Below are 25410 nucleotides of genomic sequence, written 5' to 3'. Positions count from 1 at the left end.
GAGTGCAGGGTGGTTGAAATCAGAGTTCTGAATCCCTGCCCATTGCACCCTATAGACTGCCTCTTTAATCTGATGTGGAGCCTGGCCCCTTAATCACTTCTGAAGAGAGGACGATGACATGCTAAGGAGATTATGGGCCTTCCAGGGGAAGAGAAAATCTGAAGAAGTGGGATAAGAACTTTATTTTTACTCATTCCTTGGTACGCTGGGCAAGGCAATAAGGATATCAACAAGGGCATCTGGACTAAAACCCTGTGAGTAAAGAGCCTTTTTAATAAACTTGGAACTTCCTGATTTCTTTGCCGACTACGTCCCCCTAGTTGACATGCTTCTTATATCTTATTTAATGAATATTTATGTGGTATGTACTATTTGCCGGGAACTGTTTTAAAGGCTCTCTATATAAACTCATTTAATTATCCTAAAACGATGAGATACTGTTATTAGCCCCATTTTCTGATGCAGAAACCAGGGCACAAAGAACTTAAATCAGACTTGTCCAGTCACACAACTAAGAGGTATTTTTTTCTCTGAACTATAATTCGGTATGTTACAGAGTTTCATGATTTCAGGGGGGGGGGAAATGCCAAGAGTATACCATGATGAGAAATGTAAGAAGTTTACTCACAAGGACAATAAAGAAAAAAATATGTAAATGTACCCTGTCCCCCACCCAGTACTTGGCTTTTGAGTTTTTGTTCAGGAGTTGAAGGGATTCAAGGGGGTTAATAGATTGATGTGTCTAAGTATCTGGTTGTCCACTGTGTATTGAAAAAGCACAAGTTATTGTAGGAAACCACAGAGCACAGCCCTAGCCTTCTATTGATTAAGAAATTTCATAACTGGGCTGTTAATTGTAAAACCCACAGCAACCATGAAGACAGGCACTCTTCCCCTAGCAATCCCACTCCAGATTTCTCGACAATGAGCCCAGCGCTTCGCCCTCGGCGCCAACACTTTTCTCTCTCTCTCTCTTTTTTTTTTTTTGCGCCAATACTTGACACGCTCAACCGTCTCAGCCTATTCTAGTCTTCACACCCAGGCGCTCTCGATTCTAAACGTTTCGCTGATCAGGCTTTCTCTAGTCCGTTCCTTGCCTAGGGTGTCCTCTGTGGGTCGCTCTAGGCTGCGCAGGAGGCGGTGAGACAGTGGCTGCCTTTCTAGGCTGCGGGAGGCGGCAGAGGGCGCCTCGTTGGTCGCGCGGTCGGCCATGGAGGCCTTTCGCAAAGCGCTGGTTGTGGGCGCATTGCTGGGCGTGGGGGCTGGCGTGGGCTCCGCGCTCTTTGTCCTCGTGACGCCGGGAGAGGAGCGGATTCAGGCGATGCTTAAGGTGGGAGCAGCTTGGAGTCTGAGTTGGGGTGGACGGACAGGCGGAGAGCTGCGGGCCTGGGACCCGACCCGCACTACGAACCTCTCTTCCTGCCCGCAGGAGATGCCGGGGCAGGACCCGCGGGGCAGGGAAGAGACGGCCAGGAACAAGCAGTTAGTGCTGGCCACTCTGCAGGAGGCAGCGGCCACGCAGGAGAACGTGGCCTGGAGGAAGAACTGGATGGGCGCCGGCGGCGGGAGGTCAGCGTAAGCCGGAACCAGTGGGCCCTGGGGCCTCTGCTCCGGCGCTGGAGTCCGAGGCAGCCTTTCTCTTCCACGGGCCTGTCGGGGAGTCCCGGCCCGGTGACCTGCCGCGGGGTGAGCACGTTCCCCACAAACCCTGCACTGACGCTTTCACGTTCCCATCGCGGGCCGGGACCGTCGGATGTGGTGAACTGAAGGAACCAATAAAACGCGTTCCTCCGTCCAGAGTGATGCCGTGTGGTCCGACGCCTACAAACGCCTAGAATGTTCTGGGGGTCGGTGCTGCAGGCGGGGATGACCGTGGCTCTCGCCTGCCCCGTTCCCCATTTGAGGTTGAAGCCCAGTAGGCACAAACGACCATGTTTTCAAAACACAAGTCAGGTCATGTGGTCTGAGTATACTTTTAGGGATAACCACTGGTATTCTTGAAATCAGCCACCCTGGAAAACCTTGTAGCAGTATAGATGCCCATAGAAGACACTTTGGATTCCTGTCCATGGTGTGACGTGGGAAAGGGGCTTCTAGCACTTAACATGTGCCAGATATCTTCTGTGGCCATTATTTAACCTTTGGAGTCCCGCTTACTAGTAGTGAAAAGAGCGTGCTTCATACAACTCCAGCATGTTACAAAACCTCTGAGCCTCTGTCCTGTTCTATAAAAGGTGATAATTGTCTTAAGGGCTATCTTAAGATTTAGAGATGTCAAATGTAGTGCCTGGCACAGCAGCCTCTTAGTAAATGTAGTGGGGTTTGTCGCCCTCAAGGTTTTCACTGTAGTTTTCAATCTCTAGGTCGTCACAGGATCTGCTGGAGATGCCACTGAAGGGGTGAGATAAAGCCATCAGTGGGGTCGCAGCCCCAGCCAAGTCTACTGCTCCCTCCCCCCTCCCCTGCTTTGTCTTTTATATCCTGTGGTTCCCAGCAACATTGTAATGGGGGGGGGGGGAGGACTGCTTTTATTAAAAATAAATTTAGCCAGAACACTAAATACAGCTTGGTGACACTGAGGTGTAAACCCACATATAAGCATTGGTGTTTTCAGCTGCTGGATGAAGTCAGAAGGTGAATACATTTGTCATGTGTGACCTTTAAACTATGGCCCTTTCCTAGCCCGGGAATGAGAGGAAAGTCAACAGTTGTTGGAGGGAGCACTAGGGTGAGGTGATCAGCAGTGAGAGGGATGCTGATGAAAGCACTTGGCCGTTCAGAGACGAGCCCTACTCGGGCTCCCCAAGTATGGTCCATGATCTGCCTGAGACCTGTGTCAGTTTGGGTAAGTCATGTGCTTTAGTGTCCCAGTCTCTAAAATGGGATACTTGTACCTACACCTAGGTAACAGTGCCTTCATATCTAATACACATAAAGCACTTAAAACTGGTACACATTAAGTAGTCAATATTTCTTAGTGCAGAAGAGATGCAATTGTGAAGGTCACTAATGTTCCTCAACATTTGGGAATGACCATATAAAAAATTACCCTTTTAGTAGCTAGTAATTACTGGGGACTTCTTTGGTGCCAAGCACTGTGCTAAAAGCACCTTATATCGGCATTATGTAACCCCCACAACAATCCCAATTAACAGGTACTATTGTCCCTATTTTACTAAAGGAGGAAATGAAACTAAGCTTAACGAAGTCAAGGCACATACCGTGTTTCCTCGAAAATAAGACCTAGCTGGACCATCAGCTCTAATGCGTCTTATACTAAAATAAGATCGGGTCTTATATTAATTTTTGCTCCAAAAGACACATTAGAGCTGATGGTCCTGCTAGGTGTTATTTTCCGGGAAACAGTAGCTAGTGAGGATTTCAGACTTATGCATCGCCTTACCCACAGGAGCAAACGGTGCTATCTACTGTACTCCTGACCCCAGCACCTCTCCCCTCTCAACTGCCTCAGCAACTCATCATACCCAGAGATTAGAAACAAGTCTGTTGGAAACATGAGATGCAGAGTAGGGTCTACCTGAAAAGCCTTCCCTTTTAGATTGTTCCTCTGCCTCAGTTTTGTCCCTCTCAGCCATTCAGGAAGGACTCAGGCACATAGAGAACTCAGAGGGTCTGTTTATTAGGAAGGTGATGTCAGTCAGTGCTTTATCAAAGACGAAGAGGTCAGAGAAGGATGGCGGGATAAAGGCCTCTCAGCTGGGACATTTCTTGGCCACAATGAGGACAGCAGAAGGCACAAGTCCTGGAAATGGAAGAAAACAGGCTTGAACCACAGATACTTGCTTTTTGCCTCCAAATTCCTCGCTTCACACCAGCACCAGAGTCCCTTCTCTGCATCCGTTCCTTTCTCAGGCATGCCCACTAACCACCCCAGTCGTGCTTCAGATCCCGCATGTCATACCCAGCTCCTGCAGGGGCCGCTCCATGTCAGCCTCTGAGAAGGCCCGCCGGGGGAAGCCACTGAGCAACTGCACAGGGTCCTGGTCCCCTCCAGGCTCCTCCCCACGGTGGAGCTCCACATAGAGCCTCACAGCAGCCAGCTGTTCACGCGCCCGGAACGTCTGGGTCAGTGACGTCCCATCTGGCAGTCTGACCTAGAGAGAAAGTAAGATACAGTATGGTGAGTGTCAAAACTGAGTGAGGTACCCGAGTAAGGAAAAGGAGAACAAAGCTGGATCCTCCTTCCTCTCAGAATGAACCAGCATAATTACTATTTGAAGCACCGACTGAACAACCACTTACACTGCTGTACTAAGCACTGAAGAGACTTCCTGCTCCCTCACAATTCAAGAAAGACAAGAGTACATACAAGTATCTAAATACATACATCATAAATGAATAAATGGTAGCTTTGCAAATAGCTGTGTAAGAAACCAAATGAACACATGAACAAGTGAAGTGGCACCATATTGTGCTGTGTATAATGAGCGCCCATGTATAATGCGCACCCACCGTTTTGGCCCAAACTTTCAGGGGGAAAAAAACAATCATTTTAATTTTTTAATTCAAGTTTTTATTTACATTTTGTCGCATCCAGCACAACTCGGGCAGTGAGGGTGCGAGAAGGGGCGGCTTTGGGTTAAGTTTTTAAGAAAGAAAGAAAGAAACAGAGAATGCAGTTTAAATCTCAGGCCAGGGGTCTCTCAGTCTCAGAGGACCGGAGCCCAGAATAAAGCCGACTGGTGGTATTTATTGGGAGGTCTACAAGGGAGTGTTATTGTTTCTGACACGGTCTGTGAGACTCATCCATCATGTTATAGAAACAACCCAAACCAATTATGTTGGTCCCCAAACAGCCGAAGCAAAAGTCCTATGCTGACTGAGGTATGTGACTCCCTAAAGGACACGTATCACATGTCGAGACTGTTTTATAGAATAGAGCTGAGCAGACAGAGCTTGAGCTTATCGCTGTAATGACTTTTCTCACAATTAGGTGAGAGGGGAAAAACCAGAGCCAGCAGTGGTTTTTCCCAGGCAGGGGGAAAGGGAGACAAGGCCCCTTCCCAAATCTTTCATTGGGGGTCTCCATGGGGTTCCGCCTGGCTTGAGTTGTCCCCCTCCCCCCACCCCGTGGGGAATCTTACTCGTCATTGGCTGCAAACCCTCTTTTGGAGACTAAATAGAGAGAAATATACAGTCCCAGGGATACACAGTCTCACAGATTCTTCTTTCCACAAGGAAAGACATGGGGGGACAGTCTGCCAGGCTGTTGTGTGACAACAATATTTAGGTACTTTTTTTTTTGCACTATAAAGGAATTTTTAGCAGTTATTTTTTAACACTATGGTACACAAAATTTTATGTAACCAACAATTACAAAACACAAGAACAGATACAAGGTACAAATTTACGGTATTTATGCATCATAGGCCAAGAATTCTTCCTCGTTGCAAGTTCGTTGTAAGTTCAACAAAACCCATTATCATATTCCAGGGTATTATTTTGCATACGGATATCATTGATTTCTAGAGCTACACTTTTTACTCATAAGCATAAATAAAATAATTAAAAAACATAGATATGGAATTAGTAGGATCCATGTATAATGCACATCCTTAATTTTGTCTCACAAATATGGGCAAAAAAGTGCACTATACATGGCAAAGTACGGTAATTGCTGAGTAAGAGGGAGGTACGGATTTAAATAAGACTGGGAAGTGAAATGTGAACTCTCTCCTAAGAGTAGAGGAGGGAGGACTTCAAAAGTTATTTACAAAGAAGGGAGAGGTTTGGAAAAGGAAACGTAACTGAAAAAAGCTCTGGGCTGGGTACCTTATAGGCCAACAGAAAGGTCCCAGGAGCAAGACAGAAATCAGAATCAGTACCTGTATGCGGCACTGGTCATACTCCCGCTTGGTGGGAGGCTCCTGGCTGGGAGAGGAGGGAACAGGACCCGGCTCTGTTGTTGGGGATGGCTGAGAACCCACACTACCACCATACTGGAGGACAAAGGAAAACATTCCATCAGGCACTCGCTCATCCTCAGAAGAAACACTGTGTAAGCCCATCTTTTCCCTCTGAAACAGGGAAGGGGATTTACCAGCCCACCTACTTAATTACCCTCTGTCTTCCCAATCACCTACCTTCTTGGCTCTCTCTGCTTTGTCCCTTTCGATCTTTTCTCGGACTCTTTGTCTGGAACGCAGAGAGGAAGAAAATAGGTCAGGCGTTGACAAATACTGATTCCTTTCTTATCTCTTATCCAACGTCCCCAGCACCCACACCTGGCTGCTAACTCTTCGGCCTTTTCCCTCCTCCGCTCCTCCGCAGCCCGGCGCATCTCATCCTCCTGTAGCCGCTGTCGGGCAGCGGACAACTCTTGCCCTTGTCGCCTGCGCTGCCGTTCCCGTTCCAATGCCTCCCGCTCCTCTCTTTCTTCACGCTCCCGCTGCTTCTGGGCCACCAGCTCCAACATCCTGTGTGGCAGAAAGGAAAGGGCTCAAGAGCAATGGACAAAGGATTGGGAAGGTGAGTGTATAACACGGGACTCCAAAAACAAAATCAGGGAACGTGTGTCCCGAGCAGGTGATAAAGGAAAACAAAAACTGTCAAGAAAGGACAGAGGGAATGCGAAAAGCCCAAGGTTCTTTTCGATCAGACTGTGTACTGGGGAGAAGTGGAAGGGGACCCTCACAAAGGCGAGACTGCTCCTTACTACGTGACATACCTCTTCGTCTGCTCCTGTCTTTCCTCTTCACTCAAGACGGGTTTGCCTTCTCCCGCAGAAGACTCGGGTCCTACGAACGAGCAATCGGTGTTACTACCCGCCCGCCCTGCTCGGGCCCTCGGGAATAATCACACCGCGCCCCGGGTGCGGACCTGCAGGGCCACCCTGCTCCGAGGCGGTGGGCTCCCGTCCCAGGGGATGGCCGACGGGGGCTGCCAGCGGCTCGTCTGCGTCGGGGTCGTCCTCGTGCTCCATCAACCTGGCAGAAAGCCGGGAGGGAGGTGAACACGGAGGCTGCCCGCGCCAGCAGGCCTCGGTCCCTGCCACCCGCTGCGAACGCTCACCAGTCCATCGCGGCCTCGATGCCCTGGTTCCCTGTGAGGGCCAGAGCCTTCTCCCTGGGGGCAGAAACACCGTGAGTAGCGCCCAAGAGCCATGGTGACGGTCAGGCTGGGGCGTCGAGCCTGAGGCCAGGCTGGGGGAAAGGCCCGGACACGTCCGCGAGCCCGCCGGCCGGGGTTAGGGGAGCTCCCTTACGCGCGTCCCCTGGGGAAGCCCATCTCGATGAGACTCTCCAGAGCCGTCAGCTCCGCCATGACGCCGCCAACGCCGCCTCCGCGGGGACCTGGGGGGACCAGGAGGGCGGAGGGGATCAGCGCGGGGCGCCCCCGACCCGCGCGCAACCCCGCCCCCGACGGGCCCCGACCCGACGCTCGCTCACTCACCCGGCTCTGGAGCCGCCGCGGACTCCGACGAGAAGAAAGCGGAGGGGAAGCGGAAGTGGCTGTATCTGTTTGGGTCACGTGTAGGCGGACGTGGACGGGTGCCGCCGTGAGCCAGAAAACACAGGCCTGGACGTAACGCCTTTGCTGCGCGGCCGGAGCCTGGCGGCTTGTGGGAGGCGCCGATGTGGGGACGGCCCCCAAAGCCCGGCACCTGGTGACGGTGGGGAAGGACCGTGCGGCCCTGAAACCCTTTTGGGCGGAAGAAGCCAGCTCCGGATATGGTCCCTATTTGGCAGTGTTTATCAGGAGCCATAGAAATGTGCCTATCCTTTTTTTTTTTTTTTTTTTTTTTAACTTTTATAAGAGTTTATTTGAGTTAAACTGAGCACATATGCCGGGGAACAAGATCTCAAATACTTTGGAAATGTGCATATTCTTTGACTGCTGAAACGCTCCAGGGAATTGAGCGGTCTTCCGTCGGACCGCAGATGGGATTTTTGCAAAACACAAGATCTCATCCTGTCATCACCTCCATGCTTAAAACTGCTCCATGACACCCCAATCACTTAGGAGAAAATTTAAAGGCTGGTAGTCTGGCTTCCTCCTGCCCCTTTTTTTTGTTAGAGCTCCATCTGTAAAGTGAGGATAACAATAGCACCTACCTCAGGTGCCTGGCAAGACTATTGTGTAATTATTTTGTTAGTAGTTAGTGCACAGTTTCGTTTCCCACCACTTAAGTGTAACTTGTACTTATTGCAAAACAGGCCCTCTCCCTGCTCTGAGCGTTTGCACCTACCAGTGCTTCTGCCTGGGAGGTCCTGCCTCTTTGGTGTGCTTGCTTAATTCTCAGTTTTTTAAATGGATTCCGAATTTGCTTACTAAGGGAAGCCTGTTTGACCACCCCCTCTCCAGCTCCCAGCTGTAGTATTTACCCCAATAAGCATTTATCTATCCCCCTGCTGTATAGTCCGTTTTGATTACTTAGCTCTCCACAGATACCTGGTCTGTTAGATCCCCAAAGATGAAGCTCACTTTTAACCTTTAATAGGCAGAGTGACAATAAATGACTGATATTGATAATGTATGCACCAGAAATTTTTAGATTAATGCTTATTTAATCATCACAACAATCATATGAGAACTACTATTAGTCACAGGAAACAGACCCAGGAAGATGAAATAATTTACCTAAGGTCACAAAGCTGGTAAGTAGCAGAGCTAGGATTCAAACCCTAGTGAATTTAGTGAATGCAGTGTGCATTGAATAAACCAGCATGCTATTTTGTTTCTCCATGGTGGAGAGAAGAGCATCAGCTTTGGAGTTGGGACATTTGGGCCCAAATCCTAACGCCTTACATGTAGCTTCAAACCATTTAGAACCTCAAATTTCTTATCTGTCAAAAGGTGATACCATCTCTTGGAACAATTGTGGTGAAGATTAAGTGAGAATGCTTGTAAAACCTGTCTTTAATGAGATAGTAGGTCCTTATTACTTGTAAATGAATAAATGCTGAGGATACAGGAAGCAAATAAAAAAGGCACAAATTATTCACTGCAGTGTGATAAGTGTAGCCTAGATAACAAACATGTTCTAAATTTATTCTAGAAGTCTAAGAATTATTAAATTGCATAGTACTGCCTCTGTGACCTACTTCCAGGTAAATACCCTATAGAAATACAGAAATGTGAGGATCCACAAAGAAGGATATCCATAGTAAACACTGGAGACAACTTAAATGTTCCAACAGAGCCATGACCACTGTCCATTAAGGAGTATCCTCCAATGGAGAGTTATGCAGTGTTTAACATAACTAAGGAGGCTATGATTTACCAATAAGGAACATTGTCCATAAGATACTAAGTGAAAGAAGAAAATATTTGCATTGTATAGAGAAAGATCTACTCTGCTGCGCAGTTACCTCTTGAGGAGAAGGAACTTCCACTTTATACTTTTCGATATTATATGAAATTTGAATATGTGTTACTTTTGTAATAAAAAAATGTTGTAAGACCTAAAAGTGAGGATTATACTCTGTAGCTACTTAGACTTTTCTACATCCAGTTCATTTAAAAATAAATTCAAAATTATGTCGACAACTCTGAAAAATATGTGTGTGGACAGGGAGTTGAAAAGGATCATGAAAAATGAAATTTTTCCTTTTATATTTCCTTTAATGTTGTTACAGTGGATACATCATAAACACATGGGGGAATCCCTTGGTATTATTGTATTATTATTATTATTTTAAATTTTGGGGGGAATATTGGGGAACGGTGTATTTCTCCAGGGCCCAGCAGCTCCAAGTCGTTGTCGTTCAATCTAGTTGTGGAGGGTACAGCTCAGCAACAAGTCCAGTCGCCATTTTCAATCTTTAGTTGCAGAGAGCGCAGCCCACAGCCCACAGCCCACCATCCCATGCAGGAATTGAACCAGCAACCTTCTTGTTGAGAGCTCATACTCTAACCAACTGAGCCATATAGCTGCCCCTCCGGAAGCTCAGTGGCAGCTCGTTGCCGTCAATCTAGTTGTGAAGGGTGCAGCTCACTGGCCCACGTGGGAATCGAACTGGCAACCCTGTTGTCCAGCGCTTGTGCTGTAACCAACTGAGTCATCCAGCAGCCCATTTTATTATTTTTTAAACTGGCAAAAATGCAAACTTGTCCCAGACAGCAGCTTGGGCTATCCCTCTCTTCTCCACTCCATATCAGTCATTTATTTCCACCCACCTCAGACACGGGTGGATTCTGAGTCAGGTGTGCCCACCCTGGATATCTAAACAAAAAGCAGAAGAAGGAGTAGTCTTTGGCCTCAAACTCCTATCCTGCAGCAGCTTATTCTTAAAATCCCACAGAAGCCACCCATAGTGACAGAGCCCGTCTGTGGGTGTGTGGCCAGGTTGCTAACTACAGCCAATGGACCAAATCTGGCCTGGGCCTGATTGATAAGGCCCATGAACTAAGAATAAGAATGGCTTTTACATTTTTATAAATGGTTACATTGTTATACAAGTACCTATATAATATCTTTGATTTTATCCTCTGGAACCACAAAAGCGGAGGTCATTTACTATGTGGTCCTCTAAGAAAAACTTTGCAGACCCTCTATACTCCTTCCCCAGCCTGAGCCAGGACCTGCACGAGCTCTTGGCAGAGCACAGAGGCTCAGAGGGACCCGGGCTGCACGGGCAGCAGCGGCCTGCACCTCCTTGGGGAGCCCCATCTGAACTTGCAGGGTGGCAGGTCCCACGTGGCTGAGATGCCCATGGGCTGCTTCAGAGCCTTGCGTTGGGCCGAGCGCGGCGGGGACAGCCACAGCGCTGGCGCAGGCAGAAGTGCCAGACCAGGGCGCCACAGCTCAGCAGAGCCAGCGCCGTGCCCACACCCACGACTGCATGGATCAGGCTGAGAGGTCGTGGGGGCACGGCCAGCCGGCCACAGGGCCCAAAGGCAGGGCCTCCAGTGCCCTCGGGGCCCTGGCCACCTGCCCAGGGCAGGCTGCTCTCTCCTGCCGAGTTAGCAGCCACCACACAAACAACATAAGTGCCCCCGGGCTTCAGTCCCTTCAGTTCTGCTCGGCGGATGGTAGAGTTGAGGGGGGGCCCCTTTTGGGGAGCTCCGCTGCCTTCCCAAAGCAGCAGCCAGTACTGCTGGACCGGGGAGGAGGGGGCACACCAGTGCACTACCGCACTGCTGTCCTCGGCCACCACGTGCACTTCTCCCAAGCGCGGCGGGGAGGGCCGCTGCAAAGGGCTAGAGAGCCCCGGGCACAGGCAGGCCGTCGGGCTGGCCTTCTGCAGCTCCCTGCAGGGCACCTGCAGGTGGCGGCAGCGGTCGTAGTCACACAGGACAGCTGGCAAAGGTGACCTCGGTGTCTCATCTTCCTCCCCATCTTCAAAGTCTTCAGGGGCCAAGGGATGCACTCTGGGAACCAAGAAGGAGACAGCCAGGAGCCACAGAAGGCAGGGAGAGCCCAGCATGGAGTCTGGAAGGGAAGGGGCGTGGGTCAGTAAAGGCTGCTCAGCCCCCAGGCCTTCCTTCCAGGCTCTCTGCCTCAACAACCTCCCAGCCCAGCCCCGAACAAGGAAACACCACTGCGGACCAAGAAGAGAACATAAAAAAGGAAGAAACAAGACAGACAGATACACTCATTTGTCAACCAACTTCTGAACAGCCTATGTGCTTGGTTTCGGGCAAAAAAAGAGTAAAATATGGTCTGTTACGAGATAGATGGGTAACCAGCAATGTACCCAGTACTAGAAACAGTTAATAAATAAAGTACTGGTGAGGAGAAGGGGAGGAAATGATTTACTCAGCCTAAGGAAGAAAGGTGGAATAATTCCCAGCTGCCACTCAGAAAAGATTTAAGTAAAATAAGTATCAGTCAAGGACACATGTGAAAATCCAGAAATGAGACAAAAAGGAGAAGGACCTGGCACTCACCTATTGCAGGAGTGCTGCCTGTTCCCCACCTCCCCGACTCCTGGCCCACCGCAATCCCTCACCAGTGCTAGGTCTTGATGCAGTGGGAGTCTGCGGCCAAACGTCTGTGGGTGTCAGGGCGAGGGGTCCCCAGGAGCACAGGCTGCAGTCAGGTTTTGTGTCTTCAATTTCAATTCTGCTTGGCTCGAAGCTTTTATACCCTTCAACTGTGATGTCACCACCTAGCCCCCCTCCCCCTGCCCCCTTTCCTGGTGAGTGCCAAGAGGGCTGGTCCCTTCAGAAGGCCTGAGTCATGGGGCCAGGGATGGGGGAAGCCACATGCAGTGGTTTCAGCTGGAGGCCAGGATGCCTGGGTTCTGAAAGGGGACTGGAATGTGGAAAGCAGCCAGGAGCTGAGAATCCAAAGGCTAAAGTCATGTCAGGGGATGAGGAAGGGAACACAAGGGAGGGGGCCACCTGGCTGGTAACGGAGAGGAAAACAGCTGTGGATAGCATGGGGCTTGGGCTACAAAATGCTGTTTTGGTAAAAATCATACCACATCCATGACAGTCATTTCCTGTCTTCTGCCTCCCAATGGACAGAGAAAGGGAGGGGTGCAGAGTGACGTAGCCCAGCTTTCCAGACCCACCCTACACTATCCCCCTCCCCAGAGATGAGTCACGTGGATGGAGCAGACAAGATAGGTTTTCTCTCCTTGCACTTCCGAGGCTTATGAATGGAAACAGCTGTGGCTAAGACAGTGCAGGGTCTGGAGGCCTTCCCCAACGCCCGTGACAAGACAACCTCCTCCAATCAGCGGTGGGGGATGTCTGGGCGACCCAAGGTTTCAAATGGCCCTGAATCACTTCAAAGAGTCAGAAGCACCTGGCAAGAATATAGTTTATTGGGGGAGCCACAGGAAAAAGAAGGGGTCAGGTGGAAAAGGGCAGAAGTCACAGACACATCAGGAGAGGGAAGAAGAGTCAGTTCACCAAATCAGACACACAAGCCCAGTTATCTGGTGGCTGTTTCAGCTTGGGGGTAAAGTCTGAAGAGTGCAACAGGACTCTGCCTTGTTCTCTTTAGGAACTAGAGCAGGTGGGGTGCTGCCGGAGAGAGCCCCCGGAGGGCTCAGAGCTGCCCAGAGTCTCGGGGGCCAGGGCAGGGGCAGAAGCAGGCAGGTTGGCCTCTGTCAGCAGGGCCGCGTCTTCCCAGGAGCCTGAACCTGGGCCAGGGAGGGAAAAACAAAATCCCAAATGGGAAATTCGATACCCAGGGGCCCCTCCCCCCTCAATGTGGCATCCTCCCCATCGCATGCCATCCCCACCCTAACCATGTCCCCATGCAGGGTGGTGCCGCTCACCATCACTGGCCTCCGGCTCTAGCTCTTCCTCTCCACTCAGGGGCTGCTGATCTGGTTTCTCTTCCTCAGACAGCTGGCCTTCTGCAGCCACAGGGGGAACGCAGAGGTCAGACTGGAAGAGGCTGAGGAAAGGGCTAGGAGGAGTTGGCAGGGAGGGATGGCTGAGGCACCGTACCTGGCCCGGAGGGATCTTCAGGGCTCTCACCATCCTCTGTAATGTCTGACAGCTGGGTAGACTCCTCCTGGCCTTGGGGTAGAAGGCAGGGCAGGGTAGAGCTAGGGAGGCCGTGCCTGGATGGCAGTGCTTTTCCTTTGACCCTCCGCTCGGTGTGGGAGAGGCGGAAGCCTCATAGTGGATGCTGCAGGAGCCCCTTCTCACCCAGTCCCCAACCCTCACCTTTACCTGGCTGACGGGCAGAGATCCTTCCCTGGACTTCCTTTCGGGACCCGTCTCTCTTTCGGATGTTTACCTATGGAGGAGAACCCACTCAGCAGTGAGGACTGCCTTCCTTCCCCAGTGATCAGGGCCCTGCAGCCCGAGCCCCCAGTGTGCCCTGGCTCATTCCCCAGTCAGAGAAGGATAAGGAAGGGAAGAGGAAGGGGGTCCTTTGCGACCTGCAAAGCGAAGCGGTGTCGGGGCCAGATGCCTCCCCACACCCACTGCATGTAGCTGAAGAGCACGATGACGCTGAGGAAGGTGAAGTTGCTGGCAACACCTACGAAGGCGCAGGTCATTGGGAAGTTGTACAGCAGGTACCTGAAGCAGGAAGAAGGGACAAGAAGGTAGCAGTCACCGGAGAGCACCAGCCTTCTCAGAAGACTGGTTGTCAACTCTGGCTGCACACCAGCACTCCCTAGGGCGCCTCCACAAAGTCTGATGGCTAGATGTGGCCCTCACAGATTCCAGTTCAGTTGGTCTGGGGGCAGGGCCCAGGCATCGGTAGTTTTAAAAAGCTCCCCAGGAATCAAATGAACAAGCAAAACAAAACAAACGCAGACTCATAGAGGCAGACTGCAGACTGGTGGTTCCCAGAGAGACAGGGGGGTGGAGGGAGAGCGAAATGGGTAAAGGGGGTCAACTATATGGTGACGGATGGAAAAACAGATTTTTGGTGGCGAGCATGCTGTGGTATATACAGATGTCGCATTATATTGTACGCTGGAAACTTACACAATGTTGTACCAATGTGACCTCAAAAAAGGAAAGAAACAGGTTCCCCAGGGAATTGATAGGCTGACGTGCAGCCAGCGTTGAGAGCCCGTGGCCCAGGTAAAACCTGTTACCTCTGCTTAGGACCCTCTTCACTTGGCGGCCTCATGAGCGCCGCCGAGGCGCACTTCAGTGGCTCCTTACCTGAGCCCAGAGAAGTGGGCATGGATGCGGAGGTAAGCTCCGTACAGCTGGATGCGCTTGCTGTGGACCTCGATAAATGCTCCGGTGGTCGGCACATACTGCAGGGGCCGGGGGGGGGGGGCAGAGACGGTAGCCGTGTCAGGCCGGCATCCTGCTCCTGACAATCTGCGGCCCACTTCCAGCCTCTGCGGCTGCCCCTCCTGACCGAGCCCAGAGGCTCCTCAGGCAGAAGTCTGGGCTTATGGGGAGGGCTGTCTCCTAGTCCTTCACCTCCCTTACCGAGTTCTCTCTGTATTCCGGGTACAGCTCCACCTCCAGGAGCTGCTTCTGCTCTGCAAAGCCAAACAGCAGGAGGCTAGAGAAGACCAGTGTGTCAATCATCTGGAGAAGGTCTGAGCGGTAATGCAGCATCACCTGCCAGGGCCAGGAGGGAGAGGTTGGGGCCTGATACCCCCAGGTTCCCACGGCCCCTCAGTCACCCCTGAGAGTCTATGAAGGCTGCTTCTTCCTCAGGTCCCCTGCTCCCTCACTTTCACTTCCTATCACGTTCCCCCAAGTCTTGACCCAACTGTTCCAAATGCTTGAGTGCTGTCCCTGAGAGGCGCCTCTTCTAAGAAACCTTCCTAGGGCAAGCCTAACACTGTCTCTGATCTAACTTTCTCCCAAATGGTTCTATAATCCAGAACAGATTAAGCCCTAGTACACCATCTGAGGCTTTTTCCCCTGTGGAGACATGTAGGGATTTGCTTTCATGATGTGGTTTTATTGACAATTAAGAATGGAGTCTAACATTCACTGAATACCCACTACGTGCTAATAAGCACTCTGCATTTCCTGACTGAATCCAAACTAGTCTTACTATAGGGAGTTACCACCACACCATTTATAATACTTTATAACCAAAGCGGTCAGTAAGATGCCCCTCAGCTAGTATGTTTGTGAGTGAGGATTTGAGCCCACGTCTGGCTGGTTCCAAAGAAGCCCATTTTTAGAGAGGCTCCACTCTTCAGACTGTACCCCAAAGCTGGACGTGCCCACTACATATCTGGGGCTGTCTGTCTGATTTGGTAAACTGAGTCCTCTTGCCTATCTGGATGTGTCTTGTGACCTCAGAGCTAGGATGTTTTCTCCTGAAGGCCAACCCAGATATTCTAACATCTGTCGTCATTCTCCACACCCTCCCATACAGGCCACGAACACTTACGGAGCGCGAAGAAGTGGAGATGATTCGTCCGCCTCTGGTGTAGCACGAAATGGTGACCAAGAACATGCCCAAACCTTGATTCACAGGGGACTCTGGCAGCTCAAGCTCTAAGGTAACGCGGTACGGCTGTCCATACATCAGCACCTGCCCGAGGTAGCCCCATCTCTCCTCAAAAACGTGTACTTGTAAATTGTAAGGTCCCTGTTCCCACCCCCCAGAACCCCTCCAAACACTCTGCCACAAACCCCTTGGTTAGCATTAACAGTCCTCTCCATCTCCCTCATCCCAAGAATGTGCTGCCCCCTACTGGTGGCTGGATCCCTCCCACTTCTGAGATCTTAGTCCCACTGCTGTTCCCAGAAAGAGGCTTTGTCACATTTCTTTTCCAAAAGGGAACCATCGTGTTGCCAAGTGGGCCATCTGTGACTCAGGCCTGTCCCCAGGAGGCCATCCCCCTGCGCATAACCTGCCTTCACTGACATTATTAATTAACCAAGTGCCAGAAAAGCTCATCGTCTCCCTAGCCAGGTCTTGCAGTCATTGTCGCTCCAGATCATCTTTTTGTCATTCTGGGTTCCTTATGTTGGTTCTGTTGGCAGAACCGAGACTCATAGTGGGAAGGCTTTTTCTCTGGGATTAACCTCAAAAGGTTAAAGACTTGCCACCAAACATACCTTAGTTCTTCCTGACCATTCCTATATTCCTCTTATCCTATATTCAACTATTTTCCTGTAACATGACCCCCTCAGGGTGGTATATAAGATTCACAGGACTGATGGGAAAGCTTTTAACAAAAGAGGGAATGGATTTAAGGAGGAAAAAAAAATGAAGAACAGTGCCCTAGCCCGTAGCGAACCAGCTCCAAAATCTGGACATGACTGATGGTCCTCTGAATATTTTATCACTAGGGTAAAAGGTGGAAAGCCAGTGATCCAAGTCTTTATACAGATTCTTATTTTCTGTCTGAATTATTTGTTGAAAAAAAAGAATGGATTTCAAACAGAAAAATCCAAAGAAACAAAGGATTTTCTGTAGTGTTTTGAAAAGTTTGCAACTTATGTAGTAGATCGAATTTCCAGTTGTAAAATCTAATTTGCAAAATGTTCTGAATAAAGTCATAGGAAAAAAATGGATTCCATGAGATTCCTACCCTTCTATAGAGGCCACATAAGCCAATTACTTCTCTGAATTCTTTGAAACATTAAAACACTTCTCTGGGTGGGCTGAAGGGAAATGGGGAGTGACTACTAGCTAATGGGTACGGGTTTCTTTTTGGGGTAATAAAAATGTTCTAAAACTGATTGCAGTGATGCTTGCTCAACTCTGTGAATACACTAAAAATGACTGAGCTGTAAATTTTAAATGAGTTGTATGGAATGTGACATATCTCAGTAAAGCTGTTTTTTTTGTGTGTGTATGTATGTATAAATACATAGATGTATTTTTTTTAACTAGTAATTGTATCTAAATGTCATTTCCTCCAAGGGGATCCACAGAATCTGATACCAGAACCTTCTAAATGACTCCATGACTTTGTCCACATGTGTCTATCTGATAGGCAGATTCTGTCCCTAATTCCCCATTCCCACACAATATTCACCCTTCCTTAAAAGGTCCACTTTGAGCCTCACCATCTCTATAGTCTCACACTGACCTCTCAAATTCTTCACAGATTCTTCTAAAAGGCAGAATCTGCATCTTACACTTTGCAATTCTTATAATATATAGAATTCTGTCAGTCCTGTGGGCTCCTTGAGAGCAAGACCACATCTACTTCTAGCAAGGTGTTACACACAGGGTAGACATATTATTTCATCCATCCATCCATCCATTCAAAAATGTTCACTGCAAATGAACAAAACAGGGCCTTGGGCTAGATCTCTTCTTATGCTTCAACTTTCCCTTTGTTCCTCATCCAGCAACCTTGCACCTGATTGTTTTAGGCTCCCTGTATCACCACTGTGATCTCTACAATGGGCAGCTACACAACTGTATGCGCCATTCCAGGTGCAGAGGTACTGAGGCTATGTTCCTAATCCTCTCAAAATATTCCTATTATTATTAGTTACCATCATCATCATTGCCACAGAAGCCCACAGAATCAATATCTTCACAGAAAATTCTATAATCTTCCAAGTTCCTTTCCTGAGTAGCAGCACTATGATGAAAAATCTCTGTCTTGCAACGTGCAACATTCTACCTCACTACTTTGATGTTTTCCATTTGGGGCCCACTCATCTAACCTGGTAAATTTTTTTAATAGCGTATGGCTACTTGGTGGTAAAACGGAAAGTGTCATAGGAGACACAGTCTCCCAGGTTATTTACATCATCAAGTAATGCCAGTCTGCACCCCAATCCCAGGAAACCCGACTCTACACTCCTTTCCTTATACTCCTTCCTTCAGAGTGACCATTTATTTCTATCCTGTGTTTTCTATCTTAAAGTCAGTGTCTTCCCAAGTGCCATTTTTTTTTTTTTTTTTTTTTTGCCTTTTTTTTGTTGAGAGCCCGCTGGCCCATGTGGGAATCGAACCGGCAGCCTTCGGAGTTAGGAGCATGGAGCTCCAACCGCCTGAGCCACCGGGCCGGCCCCAAGTGCCATTTTTGAAAAATAATTTTCAAATGATTTTTAAATTCTGAAAGTACGGTTGACCACTGATTACTTCGAATATGTTGCTGGCTGACAACTCCAACAACTCTGGTGATTAGAAAGGATGTTGCTCCTCTAAGGTCCTTTTGAAGCATTCAGGGATCCTACCCTTCTCCAGAGCCTCCCCCAGCTTGCCTAATAAAAAAGGATGCATTCCCAGGCTGCATTTCTTAGGGTTGCCAGGTTTGCTGATGTTATACTGGCACCTGGCCAGTCCTCCGGCACAGTACCCTTTGTAATGTCAGGCCACACATATTTGTCAATAGTTTCATAATTTTACATACAAGCTTTCAAAACTCTTGGGTAGATTCCACCCTAGTCCAATTAACTAGTTGATTTGTTAAGTTAGGTTCATTTAGGTCTAAAATATACCTCATCTAGTAGATGTGGCCTGGCTGAAACAATTTGAGAAGAACACTGCAAGAAACAATCCATACAATTCACTTAGACTTGCGTTCTCCTTGACAGCCTTCCTTCCTTCGTCTCTATTACTCAATCCCTGTTCTCTAGCTCTTTCTCAAGCCTTCTTATTTCAAGTCACCAAAGTGCTAATGCAACCCCTCTTCAGTTTCAATACTCACGCGGTCACGTCCACTCTTAGCTAGGGACACATTGGCAACAGGAAAGGAGCAGAGTAAGGAGGTGGAGGGGTCACAGTCGGTCCTAAATAAGAACGGGGATGATACTCTGCTAAGTTATGGAGTCTGCCTTACCCGTCCACACCCCTGATTGGTCCCTTAACACTCCCTATCCCCCCACCACCCCTTCTCCCAGAGCAGGCACTCTTCTCTGTTACAGAGAGAGATAGAGAAATGCAGCCAGGGGATCCAAGTGATTCTCGTTGTCTTCCTGCTATTTCAGCTTATTTCCTCTAATGAGAGAAGACATTCTTAGATGGGACTCTATGGACACTCAGTTGAATAGTTTCAGACTTAAGTGATTCTAAAAACTCAACTTGGGGAGCTTGATAAAAATGTAATGTCTGAGCCCACCTCCAGATTCTGATTCAATAGTCTGGTCTGGGGCCTAGTTTGAGATAACTCCTCCAAAGGGATCCACAGATGGTCTTTAAGAGGCTCATGAACCCCCTCAAGTTGTAGGCAAAACTGCACATGGGCGTATGTGTGCAGCATAAACATGGGCATAAAGATACATTTTTGTGGCAGGAAGAGCCATAGCTTTCAGGAGATCCATGACTCTTAAAAATTTAAGCAGCTCTGCCTTAGAAATTACAGCTCATAACCAGGAACTCAGGACAGGGGAAAAAAAACAACTTTAGACCATTGATAATAATGCCCTTATCAGTAGCTCTTGATTGGTCCTATAACCATTGTTAAGAGAAGGGGAGAGAATGTGGCAGGGTCTGTAAAATGGGAAGGAGCAGGACTCTGGGGGGGGGTTACATAATCAGTTATCTTGTATTTCCATAATGTCTATTGTGCAGTAGACTATCGGGAATGTAAGGAAGTAATGTAAAAGGCAGATTACTGCTTTCCTAATACCTCCTCTAATACAGGCCAGGTGAGTCCTGAGATGACCCAAGGGCTAGGCTAGGCTAAGACGTCTTCTGTGGCCCCGAGAGAAGTCTGATCCAACCTAAATGGAACTGACCCTCATAATGACAGTCTAGAAGGAGAATTTCCTCTTCTTTTTTTTTCTTCTTCTTTTTAACCAGAGGTAGAGCTAGAACCCTAGACCCCATCAGTCCAAACCCACTCCAGCCTTGGGCTGTGAAAGGTAACAAGTCATATAAGCACACTGGGCCCAAGTTTCCTCCTCTGTAAGTGAGGGGGTTGAACTGAAAAGCTCTAAGGGCCCTTGCAGCAATTCTTCCACAGGATTCCTCCATGATAGAAGATCCCTCTCACCTGTAGTAGAAATGCACGGGGCTGAGGTGGCTGACTGTCGGCATGTAGGAATAGTAGAAGGAACCATAGAGAAAGACAGACACCCAGAGCAGGAGGAGGATGGTACAGAAGAACACCCCAAATTGCAGCAGCAGCTTTCGGGCACGGCCTGCCAACACGTGGCCCACCTCCTGGGCCCACAGCATGGCAGGTACTGGTGGGTCGTTGACCATGGTGGAGACTGCAGAGGGTCTGGCCCCAGGTTCAGGCCTTGAGTTCCTAGCTGTTTTGCCACCTGGATGCCACCCCTGGCCATGGGATGAAGCAGCTGGAGGTTCCTGGAAAAAGACAGATGGGGAAGAATGGCTTCTTTCCAGGGAAAGGTGGGGACAAAAGGGACAAGGTTACTGGGCTGGCTTGGAGGAATCAGAGATTGCAGGACATTGAAGAGGCTTTGTTTCCTATGACCTTTCTCCAAATGTGTTTTTCAGCCAATTAGCCCCTTTCCTTCCCTCGGCGTTGTTCATCCCCAGTGCCAGAGCTCCTCATTTGAACTCGTTCTCGGGCCACATGATTCTGGGGCAGGCCACCTCGATATTCATAGCCATATGTAACATAGAGGATGGGCACCTTAAAATTCTCACAAGGCGCTTTTACACACACGATGACACACTCCACACAGGTGGTGCACGGAAAGAATGCGCGACTTGCCTAAGGTTGCACAGCCAGACTCAAAGCAAGCAGGCGAAGCGCACTCACAATTGCCTCCCGAGTTTCTCCTCTCCTCCTGGAGCTGCGCTCGCTCGCTTACCGGCCCGCGACCCACGCCGGGCAGGGCGTCCTGGAGCCTAGGCCCGCTCCCTGCCAGCCCCCTTCGGCTCGCGGGTGGGCGCAGCGCCGGAAGCCCCGACTTAACCGCGCCACGGTGGAAAAAACCAGACCGACCGGTGCCAGAGCTCCGCAGACTCACCAGCCTCGCGCGCTGCCTAGGCAACGGCGAGAGGGACTTCCGCCTCCCGCGTAAGCCCCGCCTCCTTCCGCCGCTGCCTCTGTAGCCCCGGGGGGAGGGCCTCGTCCAGGGGAGGGGCACGGCACAGGGGCGGGGCCCTCCCGTCTGCTGGGCTCCCCGCCTCCGCGCGCTCCCCACTATTTCTCGCGGTGGTCCGTCACTCTCCGGTTGCCATGACCAAGGGGGAAAGGCGCCTCCCACCAGGCCCCCAAGATATATCCAGGGGATGCTATGAGTCATAGCATCCCCCTCGGCCCGGCTTTCGAGGCCGCAATCACGGCCCTCGGTCCACACCTTAACCATCCTCCATTTAAACCCCGAAAAGGGGGAGAGTGTTAGGCAGCCAGCTGGCGCTCTGGACCCGGGTCTTTGGACCCGTAGGCATCCAAGGCATCGCTCGGAGAACCTTGCAGCCCCTTGCGCCATGCGCCGGCGCTCTGACTGTCCAGCATTCACAAGAGTGGTAGCATTTCAGACCCATTTTACCTCCAGCTTTTACGATGCGTGATCTATCTCCTCTGACCCTAACTAAACTCTCTCTCAGAGTCCCCACAGCGTATTATCTAGACTAGGTCTCGGAAGGCGGCACCTTCTGTTTTGTTATGTCTATTCACCCCAATTAAGAGCCTTCTGAGGGTAAAGTCAGTGTTGTTGACATTTTTGCATCACCCACAGCACCAAGCACAGCGATGCAGGCGTGGGAGGTAATCTTTCAGACCAACACCCCCACCCGCACTCAGGAAGCTCATCTATTCCCAGAAACCCCCACTGACTCTCCTCACAATGCCCCCTACCTCTTCTTTGTCCGATTCTTTCATCTGGTCTCTGTACGCATCTTTTCCTCCAGCTTCTTTTTGGTCTGCCATTTCTTTAGACATCTTCCTGACGTACCTCGCTGGATCTTGCCAGTCACTTGTGGCTAGGCGAAGTGGTGATCTAGGAGCTGATACCTGTAGCTCATCACATTTTCCTGGATATGGGGAGTGGAGGGTCCCTGGGAGAGAAACGAAGATTCACTTGATAAATGCAGTGTCAGAGTAGAGAAAGGAGGGGATGAGGGGGGCGACTGCCCAGCTGATGTCTGATTTTCAAATGCGCAGGGTCCCCTGCAGACTCTACTGCAGGGGCTGTCACAGGTCCAGACCACCCCATTTGTGGGGGGAGTCTGCCTAGGCCTCAGCTTCCTCCAGCTCCTTTGGGGAGGGCTCTAGCCCAGACATAGAATGCCTGCAATGGGGGAGGGGCAGGTAGTGAGACAGTAGCAGTGGGGGAGTGCACAGGGGCTACAAGGCTGCAGCCAGGCTCCCCCATTGGCCAGGCAGTTGGTATGCTCCAGGATCTGAACAGCTCCTTCTAGCATCCTTCATCCTTCAGGTACCAGCTGTCTGGGCAGCGTTTGAGCTGCAGAAACTGGGACTAGCCCTCAACAGTCCACCGATCTGATCCTCCCCAGTGGCCTTCTCTGTATAAGCTACTTCTGCTGCTGTATCAGATACTTTCAGCTGCAACTCCCTGCAAGGTGGGGCATCCATCTAAGGCAGGTTTTGGTGTACCCCACTGACCCTACTCCCCAGGGCTGCTGCCGCCTCTGGCCTCAGGTGAGTCAGGAGCATCTTGCTTTCTTCCCTGGGGGCTCAAGAGGGCAAGTGGGGATTTTATGCCATCCCATCAGGGAGGGGCTCTTTCTGGTTGAGGCTTTCAGAGCTGGGAACACACATAGCTTGAGAGGCTGAAAAGCCTTAAATCATTTGTACGTATAATGATTTGTACGTATAACTCCCAGGCCATATGGGAGTCTGGGGAGCATCTCATCCCACCCTCTCCATTTCCTCAGCCGAGAAGACAGGGATGGGAAAGGCCACACTGGAAGATGGGGATAAAGAGGGGAAAACATCGGGGCACATGATCCAGCCTTGTAAAGGTTTTTGAGGAGTGAGCATGGAGGGGGGCCTTCAGTTGAGATGGTGCAGGGCCCTCTATCATGCTGAGCTGTCCCTCTCTTTTCTCCAGGATGAAAGGGGAGACCCCTGTGAACAGCACTATGAGTATTGGGCAAGCCCGCAAGATGGTGGAACAGCTTAAGATTGAGGCCAGCTTGTGCCGGATAAAGGTGGGTGGGACCCTGGATCCCATTAGTTGACCCAGCTGTGCTGTAGGTTCCCAAACCTCAGGATAAGAGATGCTTTTTTTTCTTGACTCCCTAAGATGAGGGGAGGACTCCCGGGCTCTGTAAGGAGAGATGTCCCCAGGCCTCTGTGGGGGATGAGGGAAGAGAAGACTGTCTTAAGGAATGTTATAGGTGGTATAAGATAAGCCATTTGGGAAGGGAGGCTGCAGTCCCTTTCAGGGCTTCTGGCTAACAATTCCCCTCCTGGCTTTGCCCCAGGTTTCCAAGGCAGCAGCAGACCTGATGACTTACTGTGATGCCCACGCCTGTGAGGATCCCCTCATCACCCCTGTGCCCACTTCAGAGAATCCCTTCCGGGAGAAGAAGTTCTTCTGTGCCCTCCTCTGAGCTACCCTGTCCTTCCTCACACCTCCTCACCTTTTCTTTCCCTCTCCTAGACCCTTCCTTCGGTAACTGGCGCCAGCCCCTGAGGGTCCCTGCATCCCTTTCCTAGCCCTTGCTCAACCTGTGAGGTTATCTGAAGCACAAGGCCCTCCCTCATCTATCTGTCAAGTCCATTTCCTCGCCCACTGTGGCTAACGCCAAGCACCCTTTGCTCCACCCAAAGAAGGGCCATCAGATTCTGCCAACGTCCTGCCCGCTTCCCTCTGTGACCCGCTCAGACAATGGAGAGAGGGATGGGCCGGGTGCTTGCTCTCAGTCTCACCTGGAGCTATTGGAAGGGTAAAGCCATTTGAAGAATAAAGTCATCCAGAATCTCAGAGGACAGCTCCTGTGTTAGCGTTCTTGGGGGAGAGGATCATCAGTCAATAGATGGGGGGGTGGCTGCGGCAGTTGAAAGGCGTGCCATACCCAGGGAACAGGGCCAGCCAGACAAAGCAGGTTAGACATTGTCTAGGATCGGAGATCGGTGGGGTTGGGAGACGGGGAGAGGTGGTGGGAGCGAGAGAGCGTCTCAAGTGGAAGAATTAAGTCACAACAGACACCTAGAGTCTACGGAGAGCGAACGCGCGGGCGCGCGCGCGCGCACACACACACACACACAAACACACACACACACACGGGCAATGAACAATGAAGGCAAGTGAAACTGAAAACAGACCGAACGGGATGGATTTAGGGAGGGGGTTCAGGAGGGCAGTTGCAGACAGGATGAACCCAGTAACGGAGGGGAGGAGCTTGGTTCCAGTTCCCGCGAAGGGGCCGGTTTTACCTCTAAGATGGCCGCGCCCACAGCCGGTCCCTTTCCAAGATGGCCGCCGCCTGGGACCTGCGCCAACATGGCGGCCCTACGTCATGCGTTTCACCGTACAGGGTTTCTACGCCAGTCCCATTCTCAAAATGGCGGCCCGAGGCATCCACCAGAGTTCTCAATATGGTCCCCTCGGTGCTCGTCTGGCCTTAAAATGGCTGCTCCTGCCTTCGCCACCTCAATACCCACTCTCACCAACCCAGCCTGGAAACTGACGTCCCGTCCTCCACCCCGCCCCGATTCCAGGTGAAGGCACACGGGAGGCTATAGCCAAGGATCACGGGATAGGCGTACTCCAGCAAACACTGCTTAGCAGGCTCTGGTCGCTTGAATGTTGCGAGACAATTTAGGTTTCTGTAGCTTGCCGAATAGAGGCTCCCTTTGGAGCGTAAACAGAGTGGGATCAATGTCCCATGTCCCGAGCCGTGCGTCTCGGGCGCTGTTCCTTGGTCACCTCCTGGTCTCTCTAGGAGTTAGATAAGCCTGAAATTTGGGTTCCCTGAGGGAACTGGGGCTTGCTCTGCTATTTTCCCCTCGGCCCATTCTGTCACATCCGCCAGAAGCCATGTCCTCGCCCCTGGTGTGCTCACCACCCCTTCTGGTCCAACATGCTGCCTGGCCAGACGCCAAACCTAACTTAATGTCTCAAGCGCCTCCCAGACTCAAACTTGGTAGATTTAGAAACCACAGACTGCCTCCCTAGAAGCCTTTTCCTTCCAAGGGTAAACATACTGAAGTGGGACCAGGGCCAAGGCAGCGAAGGTAACAG

The 25410-nt window shown here is 50.5% G+C and overlaps 5 protein-coding genes across 15 annotated transcripts; 2 read left to right on the top strand and 3 right to left on the bottom strand.

Annotated features, from left to right (window-relative positions):
- The first annotated feature begins 1160 nt into the window (after positions 1 to 1160).
- Positions 1161 to 2559, top strand: UQCC3 (ubiquinol-cytochrome c reductase complex assembly factor 3). Of its 2 annotated transcripts, XR_013994116.1 has the most exons (3): positions 1161 to 1330; positions 1430 to 1686; positions 2364 to 2559. XR_013994116.1 is itself a non-coding variant. In XM_081061586.1 (2 exons), the coding sequence occupies exons 1-2, from the start codon at positions 1211 to 1213 to the stop codon at positions 1577 to 1579; spliced, it is 270 nt and encodes an 89-aa protein (XP_080917712.1). In that variant the 5' UTR covers positions 1161 to 1210; the 3' UTR covers positions 1580 to 1720. The 2 variants fall into 2 exon arrangements, 1 of the variants encoding a protein (XP_080917712.1); XM_081061586.1 differs by lacking the exon at positions 2364 to 2559 and having other exon boundaries at positions 1430 to 1720.
- Positions 2560 to 3616: 1057 nt separating this feature from the next.
- Positions 3617 to 7475, bottom strand: UBXN1 (UBX domain protein 1). The gene is made up of 10 exons (XM_081061585.1): positions 7414 to 7475; positions 7226 to 7313; positions 7033 to 7086; positions 6841 to 6947; positions 6689 to 6758; positions 6246 to 6437; positions 6105 to 6156; positions 5847 to 5960; positions 3923 to 4115; positions 3617 to 3763 (listed from the first exon to the last, which is right to left on the bottom strand). Exons 2-10 carry the CDS (start codon positions 7282 to 7284, stop codon positions 3714 to 3716), a joined length of 891 nt encoding a protein of 296 aa, XP_080917711.1. The 5' UTR covers positions 7285 to 7313; positions 7414 to 7475; the 3' UTR covers positions 3617 to 3713.
- Positions 7476 to 9581: 2106 nt separating this feature from the next.
- LRRN4CL (LRRN4 C-terminal like) lies at positions 9582 to 12218 on the bottom strand. 2 transcript variants are annotated; one of them, XM_081064373.1, is made up of 2 exons: positions 11854 to 12218; positions 9582 to 11395 (listed from the first exon to the last, which is right to left on the bottom strand). In XM_081064373.1, exon 2 carries the CDS (start codon positions 11388 to 11390, stop codon positions 10686 to 10688), a length of 705 nt encoding a protein of 234 aa, XP_080920499.1. In that variant the 5' UTR covers positions 11391 to 11395; positions 11854 to 12218; the 3' UTR covers positions 9582 to 10685. The 2 variants fall into 2 exon arrangements, with proteins under 2 accessions (XP_080920499.1, XP_080920500.1); XM_081064374.1 differs by having other exon boundaries at positions 11916 to 12057.
- A 497-nt stretch (positions 12219 to 12715) lies between these two features.
- Positions 12716 to 25109, bottom strand: BSCL2 (BSCL2 lipid droplet biogenesis associated, seipin). 9 transcript variants are annotated; one of them, XM_081064370.1, is made up of 13 exons: positions 24603 to 24885; positions 24096 to 24174; positions 22056 to 22255; positions 20274 to 20590; positions 18987 to 19068; positions 15755 to 15898; positions 14830 to 14964; positions 14551 to 14648; positions 13812 to 13953; positions 13600 to 13666; positions 13372 to 13443; positions 13197 to 13277; positions 12716 to 13058 (listed from the first exon to the last, which is right to left on the bottom strand). In XM_081064370.1, the coding sequence occupies exons 3-13, from the start codon at positions 22137 to 22139 to the stop codon at positions 12916 to 12918; spliced, it is 1365 nt and encodes a 454-aa protein (XP_080920496.1). In that variant the 5' UTR covers positions 22140 to 22255; positions 24096 to 24174; positions 24603 to 24885; the 3' UTR covers positions 12716 to 12915. The 9 variants fall into 9 exon arrangements, with proteins under 9 accessions (XP_080920496.1, XP_080920495.1, XP_080920498.1 ...); XM_081064369.1 differs by having other exon boundaries at positions 13594 to 13666; positions 24603 to 24639; XM_081064372.1 differs by having other exon boundaries at positions 24492 to 24627.
- GNG3 (G protein subunit gamma 3) lies at positions 22721 to 23920 on the top strand. The gene is made up of 3 exons (XM_081064375.1): positions 22721 to 22859; positions 23272 to 23371; positions 23648 to 23920. Exons 2-3 carry the CDS (start codon positions 23273 to 23275, stop codon positions 23774 to 23776), a joined length of 228 nt encoding a protein of 75 aa, XP_080920501.1. The 5' UTR covers positions 22721 to 22859; position 23272; the 3' UTR covers positions 23777 to 23920.
- Positions 25110 to 25410: the final 301 nt, after the last annotated feature.

Source organism: Rhinolophus hipposideros (genome assembly GCF_964194185.1).
Source record: "Rhinolophus hipposideros genome assembly, chromosome: 10".
NCBI classification, from domain to species: domain Eukaryota; kingdom Metazoa; phylum Chordata; class Mammalia; order Chiroptera; family Rhinolophidae; genus Rhinolophus; species Rhinolophus hipposideros.
This window is presented reverse-complemented; position numbering and strand designations above follow the sequence as displayed.

Bases quoted from the DNA above. Each gene is read 5' to 3' on its own strand.
- UQCC3 (XM_081061586.1), top strand. From the start codon at position 1,211: ATGGAGGCCTTTCGCAAAGCGCTGGTTGTGGGCGCATTGCTGGGCGTG. The intron at 1,331-1,429 runs GTGGGAGCAGCT...TCCTGCCCGCAG, and splicing joins GGATTCAGGCGATGCTTAAG to GAGATGCCGGGGCAGGACCC.
- UBXN1 (XM_081061585.1), bottom strand. From the start codon at position 7,284: ATGGCGGAGCTGACGGCTCTGGAGAGTCTCATCGAGATGGGCTTCCCC. The intron at 6,948-7,032 runs GTGAGCGTTCGC...GCTTTCTGCCAG, and splicing joins ATCGAGGCCGCGATGGACTG to GTTGATGGAGCACGAGGACG. The intron at 5,961-6,104 runs GTAGGTGATTGG...TTTGTCCTCCAG, and splicing joins AAGCAGAGAGAGCCAAGAAG to TATGGTGGTAGTGTGGGTTC.
- LRRN4CL (XM_081064373.1), bottom strand. From the start codon at position 11,390: ATGCTGGGCTCTCCCTGCCTTCTGTGGCTCCTGGCTGTCTCCTTCTTG.
- BSCL2 (XM_081064368.1), bottom strand. From the start codon at position 22,139: ATGTCTAAAGAAATGGCAGACCAAAAAGAAGCTGGAGGAAAAGATGCG. The intron at 20,591-22,055 runs GTAGGGGGCATT...GTCTTTTTCCAG, and splicing joins AAGAATCGGACAAAGAAGAG to GAACCTCCAGCTGCTTCATC. The intron at 13,278-13,371 runs GTACGGTGCCTC...CTGTGGCTGCAG, and splicing joins TGAAGATCCCTCCGGGCCAG to AAGGCCAGCTGTCTGAGGAA.
- GNG3 (XM_081064375.1), top strand. From the start codon at position 23,273: ATGAAAGGGGAGACCCCTGTGAACAGCACTATGAGTATTGGGCAAGCC. The intron at 23,372-23,647 runs GTGGGTGGGACC...GCTTTGCCCCAG, and splicing joins CCAGCTTGTGCCGGATAAAG to GTTTCCAAGGCAGCAGCAGA.